This window comes from Ochotona princeps, chromosome 31, assembly GCF_030435755.1.
Source record: "Ochotona princeps isolate mOchPri1 chromosome 31, mOchPri1.hap1, whole genome shotgun sequence".
Classification (NCBI taxonomy): domain Eukaryota; kingdom Metazoa; phylum Chordata; class Mammalia; order Lagomorpha; family Ochotonidae; genus Ochotona; species Ochotona princeps.
The window spans coordinates 9,083,153-9,099,900 of NC_080862.1; the positions used below are offsets into that span (position 1 = coordinate 9,083,153).

The 16,748-nt window shown below is 37.8% G+C and overlaps 1 protein-coding gene across 2 annotated transcripts in view; it reads left to right on the forward strand.

Annotated features, from left to right (window-relative positions):
* KIAA2026 (KIAA2026 ortholog) overlaps positions 1-16,748 on the forward strand; it is a 78,196-nt gene that overhangs the window by 37,216 nt on the left and 24,232 nt on the right. For both annotated transcript variants that reach the window (XM_004591869.3, XM_058657416.1), the window contains exon 4: positions 7,887-7,966. In XM_004591869.3, the coding sequence (XP_004591926.2) occupies positions 7,887-7,966 (80 nt within the window). The remainder of the gene's footprint in view (positions 1-7,886; positions 7,967-16,748) is intronic.

Sequence of the window (16,748 nt, forward strand, 5' to 3'; positions counted from 1 at the left end):
AGACCCAAAGCACTAAAAGCTTATCCTTTGATTGGCTTTGTTTTATTTCTTCCCTTTTAAAACTAACGCATTTTCTTTATCACTTTGTGAATGCTTCTTTCTGATTAAACACTTACAGCCCAGGTGTTTCTCCTTTCTCAAACGAACTGTAAGTTTTTGTACCTGTATTTATTCCTAAGTTGCCATCATTCTCTGCCTGTATTCTGTCACGTCCTTTGACTGCAGGACTATTCCTGGTTTTTGCATTTCTTGCACTTAGCACTGTGGCTGTCAGTTGTGTTTATCTTGACAGTTAACCCTGAATATCCTTTTCAAGGCATACATGTTTTTTAATAGACTTTATCATACGTATTATTTTACAGTTTGGTTTTTTTGCACCTTGTAACAGTAACATGAGCAGTAGCATGAACTTCTATGTACTATGAAAGTACTCCGTGGCCGCATTTATTTGCAGTTCATCAAACCTACTTGTTGGACATCTTGATTGTTTTCAATACTATATTGTTACAGATTATGTACAACAGACGGTATTGACAGAAATGAATTAGAATATGTAAGCAGTAAGGTGCAGTGGGTCCGGCAGCCTCTTGGGTAGTCTACATCCCAAGACATCGAGTTTCACGTCTCTCTGCTTCCAGTCCAGCTTCCTGCTAATGCTCAAGGGAGGCAGCCGAAGAGGGCTGCAGTCCTGGGTCCCTGCCTCCCAGGAGGGAAACGCACACAGTTTCTGGCTCCTGGCTTCACCTGGCCTGGCCTCAGCTGTTGCAGACACTTGGGGAGTTGACCCGGCAGGCAGAAGATTATCTCCTTTTCAAATAAATAAAAAGACATAAACATTTTGATGCATTTCCTTAGAGTTTGTAATTTATTTTTAATGTGTTAAAAATGAGTTGGAAATTGTAAAAATGAAGGTATTTTCAGTAGCTAATACTACCTTGTCCCATACTTGAATGCTTGTGTCTGATCTGCAGCTCTGGCTCTTACAGATTCGTGGGAACACATGCCTGGAGAGGCAGCATGATGGCCAAGTGGTTGGGTTCCTGCCCGTCCCACGAGAAGCATGAAATAAGTGTCCAACTTTGTGTAGTAGCCTGGCCCAGTTCCATCTTTTGTAGGTGTTAGTGGGGATAAACCAGCACAATTTTAGCTCTATTTCTGTCTTTATCTCTCCCCTCTCAAATAAATTTTTAAAAATCTAAAAATAAAAACTTGGACTTTTTATAAAACATAGAAAAGATAATAAAGTTGCATTAATTATTAAAAAAAACAACCTTATGATGTTTTCACTTTTATTTATTTGAAAGGGAGAGAGAAAGAAACATTTCTTCCATCGGGTTCTTTTTTCCTAAGTTCCTGAACAGCTGAGGCTGGGCCAGACCAAGGCCAGGGACACAGAACCCAATGCAGCTGTCCGCGCTGGTGTCAGGGACCTGTGCCTTAAGCCATCGCGTGCTGCTTTCCAAGGTGCACATCGGGAGAAAACTGGAGTCTGAAGGAGAGCTGGAACTCACCAGTGGGGCGTGCGCGCATGCCAAGCGTCTCCTTCAGCTACCAGTTTCTACTTACCTTCTCAAAGTCATTATTTGTAACTGAACTTGTTATGGTACTCCTAAACTGACACAGATAATACATGTGGTCCTACTCTCTTGTAGCTGAAGCAACTAAGGTTCAAGTTGGCAAATAATCTCAATTTAATAACCGAAAAATATAGGTAAAGATGGAATATAAAAAGGTCAAGTACAGGAAAAATGAGTATGTGCTGTGGTGATCAGGTTTCATAGGGGAAGAAAGACTTTGAAAAATAGTGGAGATTGGAAGATAAAAGCATGGTGGTGTAATTAAATGAGGTATTGGTGGGGGGGGACGAGAACACAATTTGTGACCAGTGTTGAGTGTTAAGTTTCTTCCTACGATACAGGAAGCCCATATGGGCACCAGTTTGAGTCCAGTTCCCTGCTCAGATGTGTAAGAAAGCGGCAGAGGATGGCCCAAGTGCTTGGGCACCTGCCACCCACATGGCTGACCTGAATGATGCTCCTGGCTGAGATCTGACCCAGCTGCAGAGCTTGCTGCCAGTAGGAGAAAGAACAAGTAAATGGAAGATCATTGTCTCTCCCTCTGTAACTCTGCCATAAAAATAAATCTTTTTAAAAATCAGCACAATTATAATTTTCTGAAAAAATGAGGTTTGAGAGAGCTGGTTTTTAAAAACACATTACTCATTTTTTTTAATCAAAAATTACTTTTCATCCTGTTTTGAGAAAGCTTATTTAGTCCACTTAAAAGAGCAAGAGGGAGAGCTGTCATCCATTGGCTCACTCTGCCAACGACCCGTCAGCCTTGTAGGCCAGGCTGAATCCAGGATGCCAGAACTCCATCTGGATCTCCATGTGGGTGCTTTGAGCCACGGCTGCTCTGCACCAGTCCAGCTCCCTGCTGCTGTGGCTGGGAGTGCAGCGAATGAGGCCCAGTCCTTGAGTACCTGGCTTCCGGGGTGGACCAGGATAGAGTTCTCTGCTCCAGGTTACAGCTTAGCCAGGCTTGGCCAGTACAGTCACTTTGGGAATGAACTAGAAGATGGAAGATGTTTTCCCCCAACTCTCTTGCTCTCTGTTACTTTGCCTTTCAAATAAGTAAACCATTTTTTAAAACATTACCAGGGGGCCGGTGCAACAGCCTAGTGGCTAAAGTCCTTGTCTTTATCACGCCAGGATCCCATAGGGGCACAGGTTCATGTCCCGGCAGTCTCACTTTCCATCCAGCTTCCTGCTTTTGGCTTGGGAAGGCAGTTGAGGATGACAAAAAACCTTGGGACCCTGCACCCACAAGGGAGACCCAGAGGACGCTCCTGGCTCCTGGCTTCAGATTGGCTCAACTCCAGCCATTGAGGCTGCATGAGAAGTGAATCATTGGACAGAATATCTTCCTCCCTGTCTCTTCTCTGTATATCTGACTTTCCAATAAAAATAAATCTTTTAAAAAAAATTACCAGGGCCTTAAAAAAAAACATTACCAGGGCATATTTGTTTTAAAGATTTATTTATTTATTATTGGAAAGTCAAATTTACAGAGAGAAGCAGAGACAGAAGGATCTTCCATCTGCTGGTTCACTCTTGAAATGGCCACAAAGACTAGAGCTGAGCTGTTCCAAAGGCAGGAGCCAGGAGCATCCTCAGGGTCTCCCACGTAGATGCAGGGTCCCAAGACCTTGGGCCATCCTTGACTCTTTCCCAGGCCACAGGCAGGGGGTTAGTAACTGAATATTGTAGGAGAAACATGATTGTGTTCAGTAGTTACTATGTAATTGCCAGTATGATAGGAAATTTTCTGAAAAGCAAGAATGGAAGAAAAATGAATCATGTTAAGATCAAATTACCTAAAATATAGAACATTCCAGAAACCAGCATAGAATGTGAATATTATCAAAGAAAATGAGGATTAAATACGTAAATAAGGATTAGATTTAGACTCCAGTGCTGTGACTTCCCTGATTAATTATTCCCACTGATAACAGTGAGTTTCTAAATGAAAGCGCTGAGGGCATAGGGAATGTATGGAGATAATTTTAACATCTCAGAAGATGCAAAATAGAAGTGGTTTGAGTAGTTCGGTGGACTGAGGAATGCCAACTGGGATGCGGAGTAGTCACCTCTCCGGTAGCATGTTTTCCAGACTCTGAAAGACTGGAAGGTTTGGTGTCTCAATTACTGTGTAGCGTATAATAATGTTCCTCTCACACTGGGCATCATTTTTGTAGGCTGTTTTAAGTATATAGCATATTTAGGAAGGCTTCCTTAGGGTGGATTTCTGTAACATTAGATACGAATGTTTATTAATACAGGTTGTTTTTGTATTTTCCAGGTACAAGCTCACACTTTCTGTAAATATTCTAATTTAGACTCAATAATTATGTGAGGCTAAAACTTGACTTCTGAAATTCTGGTTTTTAATTAACTTCTGACTTTGGCACAATCCTCTATCTAAAAATTATATTCTGCTGTATGGGTGCAGGCTTGGGGCAGTGAGAAGAAAAGGCCTAGGGTGCGACTATAATCAGGCAGGGCAATAAAAACACCTGAGGGGCGGTCTGTACCCTGAATGGGTCTTGTCCTGAAATAAAAGCAAATGCAAAAAATAAATATTGCATGTTATTGTAGTAAACCCTCCTCTCCCTCTCTCTCTCTCTCTCTCTCTCTCTCTCTCTCTCTCTCTCTCTCTCTCTCTCTCTCTCTCTCTCTCTCTCTCCCCCTCTCTCTCTCTCTCTCTCTCCCCCTCCCTGCCACCCCCAAATATGTATTGACAAAGGAGGGCGGGGCAGAGGGCAGGGCAGACCTAGGAGGTCTTCATTCAGGTGTGCCCCACATGGGTGCCAGGAGCTCAGCTAGACTGGATGCTGTCATTTAGACAGGAAGCTGTCATCGGGAACCAGACACTCCTGTGGGCTTCCTAACCAAGGTCTTAACCACTAGGGCAATGCCAGGCCCACTAGGCTCTGTTTTGGAAATATTGTTTAATTAAAATTAATGCTGATTTTTTCCCCCAAAGAATGCCAGGAAATTTCTATTTCAGTTCTTCAAGTTGTTTTTTGAGAATATACACCGAAAGAATTAATTAATAGTCAATGTCCAAATCTTCTAACCTAATTAAAAGAGATACTGTGTGTCAGTCAGAAACAGATTACAACCCTGCATAAAGTTTGTAAAAAGTCAGTATTTTACCATAAAAAGAACACAAATTCGCAGTGAAATTGATGTGGTTTCACATACATGCTGCAATTCATATTAACTATAGATTCTCCATCAATTTCTTTATTTATGGCTTGTTTCTGTATCTGTGAAGAATGAATTACAGTACTTAGCTGTATTTCTGTAAAAAACACACTGGAATGGCCAACGCGCAACTACCTAATGTGCATCAAGTCTGGCACCTGGTGGAGCACAGTAAGTGGTGACTGGTTCCTTTGTGAGCTGGAATTCCGTAGTGGAAGGAACGTGCACTTCAGAGTTAGAAGCCCTGGCTGTCATGCCATCTTCCTGTGTGACTGTTGAGTAATTAATTCATCTTTTTGATCTTTAGTTATCCCATATTAAAATAGTATCGTTTTGAGAAATGAATAGTTTAGAAATCATCTTATTAAGTGTCCACACATAGTAAGCTTAAAATAAATGTTACTTTTCTTACTGTCACTGTTTAGTCATGTTGTAAAACTCCTTGGCAAGCTGTTAAATATCTAGTCATTGTCAGTGTTTTCTAATAAACTCAGATGGGCTCTCGGGATTGTGAACAATTGCCTACTTTCCATTTTCCACTCCAGAGTGGTGAAATTTCTGATGAAAAGTGCAATGCGTATATTTTGAGGAGCACCTGAGAATTTACTCTGAAATGCTAAAATACTGTGAGAACTGTGAATAGCACGATTTCTGTTAAGAATTGGCTATGTAGTAAGAAAGGCAAATGTAATTACAATAGTCTGATAAAGTATAATGATAAAAGTGGTGACTCAGAGGTCCTATGAGAAAGAATTAAGATTTAGAATAAAACAAATTTGAAGAATAAGAGAGATTTTTATATTTCTATTCTTTTCATATGTTGGTTTTGTCGTGAGTCTAGCAGAATATCCCTTTTGCTTGTAACTGAGTTATGAAATAGGTAGCATTGTTATACCCACTGCTTAAGAAATTGCAAAGTAATAAGTTAGTTGATTGCTACTGTGTATATTCAAGCCCTGATTGTTTTGTTCTGGAACTCAGGCTATAGCCACACACAACACTACATCCAGTAACAGTATTATTTAAGCATCTCAAGGACATGATGAACTGAAATACCCAGTTACCACCTAAGCGTCCTAATCCATTCAGATAGAGTGGCCTCTGAATGTACCTGAAAATTTTGTGCTGTGTAATAACAATATGAAATTCATGAATTGATGGTAACCTCTGAAGTGTTTATAAAGGACTATTAGAGCAGTGTTGCATGGGAGGGTAGGGGAAGAGTTTCCTCTTCTCCAAGCTGTTTTTACAAAGCTTCTCAGACTTGCATTAGCAATCTCATTGAATCTTTTCTTGTGAACTTTTAGGAAATGATACAGACAGTATATAGGGGAAAGATATTCTGACATTCAGATTCATGGATCCCTTTGAGAAATATTTATGGCATTCAGTTTGGAAATCAGTTACTAATATAGGAAGAAGAATTGAATCACTTCTCTAGGAGTGTTGCTTATGTAAGCAGCCCATCTAATTGCCCATTGTGTAGACATTTAATTCTGTTATCCGGACAGTGTAAGCAAAGAAGCAAATAACACTGGTGAGGAAAGAATTTTTTGTTGAATTATTATAATATAAAAGCAAATGACAGCAAGTTGATGCTTATTAAAACAAGGTAATAAAACCATTGTGAATCTCAGTAAGCTGAGAATTATAGCTCATTCATTGTATATGTGCATTTTGAATAAAAAATTAGAAATCATCTAAGTTACAGATGTGTGATACTGTTAAAAAGGCGTGGAGTTGGGCTAGCACTGAGACCTAGCAGGCTAAGCCTCTGCCGAAGTTGCTGGCATCGTGGGTGCATGTTCTCCGCTTTGGCTCCAGCTTTCTGCTAGTGTAGCTGGGATGTCAGTAACAGATGACCCAGATCCTGGGGCTCCTGTGTCCTTGTGGAAGACCTAAGAATGCTGTCCAAACTGCTGGCTTCCTGGCTTCAGACCAGCCCAACTCCAGTGACTGCAGCCATTTGGGGAGTGAACCAGAGGATGGAACCTTTTTCCTTGTCTCTCTAAAGTCTGCCTTTGAAATAAAAATAAGTAGATTTTTTTTTTTAATAGAAAGTAGCAGCATTGTAAATAGGAATTGTGTCAGTCTCAGTGAGAGATTGCAGTCAAATTGACATCTCTTATGCAGTAAGATCATATTTTGTTCAGGAAAAAATTTTTAAAGATGTATTACGGTTACATATTACAAAGTTATTTTATTTATTCAATTTGACATTTGGAAAATGAGTGACTTGTAAGTTAATTTTAGCCTACCAATGATTGTGAACTAAAATTAACATAGAAGTATTTCCAGTTAATTCTTTATGTTCCTCCATAGGTTGGAAGCTTCTGGAGGACAGATTTATCCACATGAATTATACAATGATTTAGTGTTTGTTACAGATGGTGAAAAGCATTTGCTATTCAGTAAAAATTACAGTTTTATCCATGTGTATATCTTTTCAGTCAAGTTAAATACAGAGGATTTACACTTCAGTATATACTGTAAATGGACTTACAAGTATGGGATTTTTCCCCCTAATGATTTCTGATTGCGTAAATTACTAGGTGTATTTAAAGGGAGATGTTTGCCTTCTTTGAAAACTTTGCATGGTGAATGTTGCCAAAGGCAGTCCGTTAGCTGTGTGCAGAGCTCAAGGAACTGTTTACTTTCTAAACCACTGTGGGGGTTTTCACATCGGGTTGGCTAGAGATGGTAACTTCAAGTACAATTATTAGGCAAGCTCCTGACCACGTAAGTCATTGTGAAAGTAAGCTTTTTTCCCTGAGTAGTCTCATTTTAAGGTGTGAAAATAGATTGTAACTGAGCAGTAGCAATGTCATCATCTTCTTTTTTCTTTTTGTTTACTCTTACTGCAGTAAATTATAAAAGTATACAACACCTTGGATGATGTAATAGTTTGATTCGTGTATAAATGGAAGAGAATTTGTTAATGTCTGTTACAGGTAGTTACACTTTAATGTTTGCTTGTTTTGATTCAACGTTTTTGTTTGACTCACTCACAGCCATCTGTTAGTTATAATTTAACTTTCAAGGCTGTATGTAATTTGGTTTCTGCTAATGAAGTGCTATAAACACCATTATAAAACTTTTCTTTTTTAATCTCGAAAGGAAAAAAATCCATATCTAAAAAGGCAATCACAAAGAAGAGGAAAACTGTCACAAAGTCACCGACTGTCCCAGAATTCCAGGTAAATGATTTCATTTTATCCCAGAATTTCTTAGTTTGTGTTTCCAATGTTTATGTCATTCCTAGAGAGATGGGCTGAATTCCAAAATACCGCAACATGAAATGTTACCAACAGTGTCTTTTTTTCCCTGCAAATACAAATGTAGCCAAGATTTGATCCATTAATATTTCACAGTTTATTTACCTGTCTTTGCCTCAATTGTAAAATGCTTTTATATTTTTTGAGTGCCTGCATTAAATTTTGTAGTTAGATAGAAATAAATATATCTTCTTTATGTAAATATAAAATCAAATATGTAAAAGAAATCTTCCAAGAACGAGTCAAAATTTATATATGTTGTAATATTGGCTAGATTATCTGTTTTCATTTACTTGGAAACTCTAGAAATGGTGAATTTAATAAACTTGAAAAATCTCTCAACTTTCAGCTACATAGGAACTTTAGAGATAATATTAAGGTTAATCTAGATTGTCTTTAAAAGTTTCTAGGTAAAAAAGAAAATTTAGGTAAAGTAAAAATAATTGTATGTCTCTGTCCTGTTTGTAACTTATACTAAAAATTAGAAGTCTTACCCTTATTAAATAATGTTTATCTTCTGCATATTCAAAAGATTTTTTTCTTTGACAAATAATATTTTCTTGAAGATTTTCTTTGTGTAAATATATCTCATACTTAACTGCTAAAGATAAAATAATGTCAAAGTGAATTTGTTTCAAGTTGAAATGAAAATAATTGTGAGATATTAATAAGATATTGTGACTTTAACAATTATGTGGATCCAAAAAATGTTGGCATACTTATTTTAAGTAAAAATCCTTTTGGATAAAGTCACAACTTCATAAAATGAGCACTTTTTCAATGAGTATTTTTATATTAACTGAAAAACAAACGTGTTTTTCTCAGTATTTTAGGATATTTTTAATGACATTCTTAGGATGCATTAACATTTCTATAATTTTTTAAATTTAATCTTGGTTACAATTTAAACTGTGATTTTATGTTTTAGAGTACTTGTTTAAATTCCTTGCAGCATGCTTAATGCTGTAACATTGTTGTGTTTCTGCTGAGGGCCGGCACCCCTTCCTGTTTCCCTGCATTGTCTTTGATCCCGCAGAACTCTAGTCCAGGAAACACAGACCTGCTGACAAACCTGGCCCATTTCCAATATGTTCTTCATTTCGATGTTGCTGAATGGGCTTTAATGCTTAATAAATAACATAGGCTACAAAGATAATTTTTTTTTGGTGGGTTTTTGTGTGTGTGTGTGTGTGTGTGTTACAGGTAGTATTCATTAGTAAGGCATGAATTAAACTTAATGGATTGCATGACCAGTCTTTTTTTTTTAAGTGAAAAAAAAAGTATCACATATAGAGTGTCCCATAAAGTAACGTGTGGTCATATATGATTTCATGAGACTTGCATTTCACTGCTGCATGTATACCCAGTGGCATGTATTGTATGTTTTTGCTGTGGACTCTATGGTCAAGAAAGTTTGAAGAAGATTGTCTTAAGTAATACTTTTAGTCAGTGATTAACTGCCTACCACAGAGAAACTTTAAGTCAAGGTACATGTTTTGCTAGATTGAGCTGTTTAAAAAAATTTTCTGAGTAAGTTTCCCTTCCTGATACAGTGAGAAAGAAAGAGACTATTTGTGTCTGGTTAGAGGCAGAAGATAATCTCGTGACAATATTGATTTTTTTTTTAAGATTTATTTATTTTTATTGGAAAGTCAGATATACAGAGAGGACGAAAGACAGAGATGAAGATCTTTTGTCCACTGATTCACTCCCTACATGACCACAATGGCCGGAGCTGAGATGAACTGAAGCCAAGAGTCGGGCTTCTTCTGAGTCTCCCATGTGGGTGCAGAGTCTCAGGGCTTTGGGCCGTCCTGGACTGCTTTCCCAGGCCACAAGCAGGGAGCTGGATGGGAAGCGGGGCTACGTGGGATCCTAGAGAGTGCAAGGCGAGGATTTTAGCCACTAGGCTACTGCACCTGGCCCAACAACATTGATTTTTTACACCTTATTTACAACGTGAGTACCATCATATTGCTCATAAAGAGAATTAGCATAAATCCCAGGTTTCAAAGTAGGTCTTTTGCTTCAAATCAGCTCATTAATATGTTAGGAGGTAGCTAATAATTATTAGTAAACTTTGAAAATTCTAAAACTTAGCGTCTTATCTCAAAAATATTTTATGAATCTTGTTAATTTATTTGAAAATTCTGTATGTCTCAGAAGACTGTTAGTATTATAAAGAAGCACATGTCTTACCTCCCAGAAGCTGTAGCAATATGCTGTTTGTTTAGCACCTCGGATTGTGCACATTGTTCATTTTTGCCAATATGTTTTACATTTCTGGTGCTAAACATTAGAAAGACTTTATTAAAATATTTGCCTAGGAGGTTGGTATTACCCATTCTAAATTATCTTGCTGAAAATAAATCATTGGTGGATAACTACAAATGTACTTCACAAAGTGCTTGGAAAACGGAATTAAGAGCTTAAGAAAATTTTCATCCGCATGCAGTTGTTACCCACCCAGCGTTGTCCAGGATCCATGGCTGCATATTCCTAGTCCCTGTATGTTAGCGTCAGAAGTCAGTAGCCTGCCCCTAACTAGAGTACACTCTGTAGTCATTCAAGTGGCAGGTTAAATTTTTCTCTTGTATGTTGTAAAAGGACGAATGTGTTTGTGCCATGTTTTCCTAATAGTTATCTCATTGGTTCTCAGACTTTAGGTAGGATACAAAGAATTTAATGCCCTTATTTTAAACAGTTACTAAATTTCCTCTTGCACGGACCTTGATTTACTGAGTGTAGCTGGGTCCTAGTAATCTGGTTAGTTGTTAAATATTTGGATTCCAGAAATCACTGTGCTTGAGTTTGAATGCCTCTTCTACCATTTTAGCTATGTAACCTTGGGTAAGTTACTACTTTGTGATTTTATTCCTCATCTGTACAGTGGGCTAGTAATCCTACCTACCTATAGATTTTTCGTGAGATTTAAATGAAAGCGTTTACTATTTTATCTGTTCTCACTATTTATTTTTTTTTTTGATGGACATGCCAAGTGCTTCAGATGAAACGCACTGCATTATGAGTAGGAAAATTAGTTAAGAATTGGCCTAAAAGTATCTTTTGTTGACCCACACAACTTTTCCCAGCTGCTCTTTTTTCTTTTTAAAGATTTATTTATTTTTATTGGAAATCCAGATATACAGAGAGGAGGAGAGACAGAGAGAGATTGTCTATCCGCTGATTCACTCTGCAAGTGGCCGCAAAGGCCAGAGCTGAGCCAATCCGATGCCAGGAGACAGGAGTTTCTTCCAGGTCTTCCACACAGGTGCAGGGTCCCAAGGCCTTGGGTTGTCCTCGACTGCTTTCCCGGACGACAAGCAGAGAGTTGGATGGGAAGCAGGACCACCGGGATTAGAACTGCTGCCCATATAGGATCCCGATGTAGGCAAGGCAAAACTTCAACCACTAGGCTGTCACACCAGATCCCCAACTACTCTGAAGACCTTGAAAAATCTTGATTTGGTCTTATAAAACTAGCACATGACTAAGCCTACAATAATACTGATTGAATTTGAGCACAAATAACATATTGATTAAACATTTAGTGTTACCTATAGTGTAGATTGTTCAGCTGAAATATAGAAGAAACTGTTGGATTTTAAAAACTTTTAGCAATATTTGCACATGATTAAGAAATAATTTAGCCTAAATATTCAGGATGTTGGTTATTTAAATTTTCATATAAAATTTAAGTTACTTATGACAGGTAAATTGACTAAATATTTTTATTTTGTAATAGAAAAGAATACTGCTAGACTCATAAGTGAATATAAGTTTTTCCAAAAAATAGTTTTTATTTCATAGCATTCTCAGAGCTTTTGCTTTTGGTATTTGACAAGAGAAATCTGTGATGTGAATTTCTGTATGTCATTATGAAAGAACAGTTGTAGAAAGTGTTTGGTGAAACTGTTAGACTTGTAACTGTTACTGAAAGACTGTACTGCCGTGATGTCAGGGTCGTGGCAGGAGGAGAAAATGGGAAGGGAGGAAGGAAAGTGGGCAGAAAGGTAAATTCTATTCCTATAAATTTGTATCATGGAAAATAATAATCAAACTCATTGTGTAAAGTCTCAACGAAGCAAGTTAAGAGTAGTTAGTCACTCTCGTTGTCATGAGGCACCCTCTCCTGGCAGCCAAGATCTCTCATGCAGTGTGTATTGATTTCCATGCCACATATGCAATTTCTTGTAAAGGACACTATGCAGGGAATATTCAGGAACCATAGCAATACTGGGGTTTTTATTAACCTACCTCGGAAAAAACACATTTTTCCATGTAAGGGATAAATAAAAACACTACCTTCGATATAACAGATTGAGTCCAAAAGTAAAATTCTAAATGCTCCAGTATTTTAACTACTACACTGTGTTAAGGACCTTTTGAATATATCATCATTTTGAACCTGCTACCTCTTAAAATGGTTATTTCAATCTCAGTTTTTCAGTTTTAATAGAGGTTTCATTTTCCTCTTAAAAATTTTTCAATTTTTAAAATATAGCACATTGAAATATTTTTAATCACATGATAGTAAAAATATTTTTAATCAGACCTTAGTTTTCACATCAAAAATGATAATTGTATGCTCAGATAATCATTGCTAGGATGACAATCATGAGAAATAGGAAATGTTGGGCCCAGCGCAATAGTGTAGTGGTTAAGGTCCTTGCCTTTTCAAGCCTGAGATCTCATATGGGCACCAGTTCTAATCCCAGCGGTCCTGCTTCCCATTCACCTCCCTGCTTGTGGCCTCCGAAAGCAGTCAAGGATGGCCCAAGGCTTTGGGACCCTGTGCCCTCATGGGAGACGTGGAAGAATCTCCTGACTCCTGGCTTCAGATTGGCTCAGCTCCAGCCATTGCGGTCCCTTGGGGAGTGTGGTCACTTCAGACAGAGGAGAAATTCTCTCTCTCCTCCTCTCTGTATATCTGACTTTGTAATAAAAATAAATAAATCTTTAAAAAGAAAAAAAGAAATAGGGAATGTTATCATTTGTGTAGTTTTAACAGATAATCTAATTTAGGCACAACATAATTTTTGAATTTTCATCATGGTATCAGTGATTTATTTACAGTTTTACTAAAAAATGTGGAATTTTTATTGGATTGATATTGATGTTGTGTGAGGAGTCAGATCTGGTTGGCATGTCTCTGGTCCCTGGTGAAGTTATCTTTAAAATATAAAATTGTGCTTCTGCCTGGTAAAATTATCCTTGAAAATGTAAAAATGGGGTTTTCCCCCTATTTCCTCCTGCCTGGAGCACTTTCTCCCGCTGGAGACAGAACAAAAACATAGCATCAAGTATCAGCCCCATCTCTTAGAGCTGTTGCCACTTGCAAAGCTGGGAGACTTGGCCACACTGCCCTCCTGCCTGGGTCACCATTAAAGCAGTAGCACTTTAGTTTCGGCTGATCTTGAGGATGGAGAAGCAGCCACAAGTCTCCCCCTCGTTCTGGGCGAGGAGGTAGACATTATTGCCCAGTGCAAATTTTACCTCCTTATCTCCTTCGTCCTTTGAAGTAACTTCCTTGAGATGGTGCAAAGAAGACACCATTTCCCTGGGTCTCTTCCTTGGAGCCCCTCCTGTCATTCAACAGCAGCCCTCTTTCTTTCTTTCCTAAAATAAATCATACTTTGCAAAGTAGAGTTTGTACACATGGAAATTTTTCTTTGCGAGAGAAGGAACGAGGTTGCTGCGTGTTTCACGTCTATCCCTGCAACAATGTGATCGATTTTGTTGGAGCCATTCATTTTTTTTTCTTTTCTGTATTTTTCCCCAGACCTCACTTTTTAATATATAATCTACCACGTAGTTTCTTATGCTACTTTGTGCTTTAAAAGGAATACATGTATTCTGAACTTAGTGGGTTTCTACACAAAGAACTCTTTAAACTTGAATGGAAAAGTTAGGGGTAATTAGCATGTAGTTGCTTTCGATTTTGACAGAACTTCTGTCAAATATGTGCATTTGTGCTTCTTAAAGAGAGAGCCTTTATTGTAATTTAATGAAAGTGTAAGCTTAGGTAAGACCTCAAACTATAAAGTATATTCAGTTATTAGACTTTTAAAGTCTATTTTGTTTAGAAAGATTCCTTAAAAAGTAAGATAGGAATCTGGTTCTGGTTTCCTATATATGTCTTCCTATATGTGTCTTTTTAGATTACTGTACATAGATTTTAACTAGTTTGCATATGAATTAGAGGAACACCTGTTTTAACTCCAGGCTCTGCCATAGTCTGTCACTTGAGAGGTTAATTTGAGAATTGCTTTAGAGAATTGCTTCCCTGGAAATGAAGCTTTTGACTCCTATGCAGTGTGACTGGAGCCTCCTTTCATAGGAGTTTTAGCAGCATGGCTTGAGTGTAACCTGAGCTGCCACGGCGCTTCCTTTGCTCCTTGGAAGGCACTGTGCCTCAGCTACGGTTTTCAAATTCAAGGTAATAAAGTTTTAATAAGGCGTTTTTCTTTTTTTGTTCAAAAAAACGCATCTGTTGTTATTAAACTGAGCTTACTAGATTTGTTCTGTTTTGAAACTGAGTTTAGTTTCAAGACCATCTCTGAATGTATAAAAATGGAGTGGAATCAGAATCAATGTGATTCCTATGCAAGAATTTTTATATAGATTGACTATATTGTGTGTGTGAATGGTATATATCAGATATATACAGATAGATATTAAGTCGCTTAAATATAACTTCAATTTTATTGCTAGAAATATTTTGACCCTCAAATTCATCAAAACATGTATTTAAGAGTTAAATCATCCACTTTGAGAAAACACCTGTCTTGTACATTTAATTCAGTACACTGTCCTTTAATTTGGACATGAATCTTTTTTTAATTGTTATGTTCGTTAGCTCCAGTCTTACTTCAAATCTACTAAATCAGAAACTTAACAAGATTCCCCATGAAACTCTAAAGTACATTGACACTTGAAAAGTTGAAAAAAGTAGTACAATCTACTGAGTAGGCAAGCCACTCACATAGCCCATAAGGTTTGGGTTTGGTAATTATTCGTGATTAGGCTTCAAGATTTTATTGAATGTTCATTTAAATATAAATATTTAGTGGCTTCATAAATAATTTATGAGTAGAAGATTGTGAGATTTTTATAGTGCATTTATTTGAAGGAGTATGTCTTCATTGTTCCTATAAATTTACACAAACCGCATACAAAATGTACCTTTATTATTCCTTGTATTGTGAGATTGCTAAGATATGGGTAAAAAATTCTCTGAACTGTGCCATATGTGTGAATGGGAAATGTATGTTGTGATATTAACTATAAAATCAGGTGTAGTGGAAAGCGCTGAGGTAGCTTTGGCGTCTGTCCTACAGCCTCTTCCTGAAGGGCTGACGTGGTTCTAAGGCAACAGACACACAGAGAAGCCGAATGGAAGCAGATACCTGCTTGCTGAGTTCACTGCTTACTCGTCAGATTTTCTTCCAAAACTAGGTTGACAAATTGGAAGGTATAAATTTTTTTTAATTTTTATTTTGAGTTTTTTAATTTTATGACACAATTTCATGGAGCCTGAGATTCTCCCATCCCCCAGAAAAAATCCCGCCCCCCCAACTGATTTTCCCCACGTTGTTACAGTTGTATAGTGGGGAAGTGTAATTTCTAATGAATGCCAGCTATGTCCTCTGACTTCATTACTGTGTCCTTTTTTTCTAATCTGAACTTGTTGAATTTGGGTTACCTAACTACAGATTTCTTATGCAATTCTGTGAGTCTGAAATTGTATAGATATTTCTAATAAATAATTGTTAATATTAGTGGAACCGTAACGTGTGGTAATTTTTTTCTTAGTCAATTAGTTTGAGCTATGTTGCAGTTTTATAGGTCAAAATCATACCAAAAATTTTATGCAGTTCAATCTAATCATAAAATTTAAGGAACCCCCCCCTTTATTTTTGTTATTCAGTATTATTTGCCTTGTGTTTTTTTTTTTATGTAAAAGAAAGTATGTCATTTAGTGGAAATGCATTCAGTGGGAAAAAAAATGAATGTAACAAATAGGACTGATAATTCGTAAGTCTGGTGTATTTGTTCTGTTTTTAAGATTTGTTTGAAAGGCAGACTGTTAGAGATAGTGAACCCTGTTGGTTTCTAGAACAAATGGGCCAAGCTGAAGTCAAGAACCAGGAAGTCCATCTGGGTCTGCCCACTGTGTGAGCCCTCTGCTGCTGCCTCTCAAGGTCCGGGAGCACAGAGCTGGACTCAGGCACTCCCATGGGATGCCAGCAGTATAGGCAGCAACTTAAGCCTCTGTGCCGTAATGTCAACCCCAGCATACTTCTTAAAGTTATCACAGTATAAATTTCAAAAAAAGAGTTTCATTGATCTGAAACTTTCCCCCAATGTGATTTTGCTAATTTGTTTCAAAAATCTTCTGTGCCTTTTTTTTTTATGATTTATTCATTTTTATTGGAAAGACAGACCTACACAGAGAAACAGGAAGATCTTCTGTCTGCTGGTTCACTCTCCGCATGGCCATGATGGCCATAATGGCCACAGTGGCCACAGCTGAGCCGATCCAAAGCAAGGATCATGTCCTCTCGGTCCCCCACGTGGGTGCAGTGTCCAAGGCTTTGGGCCACCTAATACTTTCCCAGGCCAGAAGTAGGGAGCTGGAAGGGAAGTGGAGCAGCCAGGACTCGAACTGGGGTCCCTCTTCTATGCCTTTTTAAAAATAATT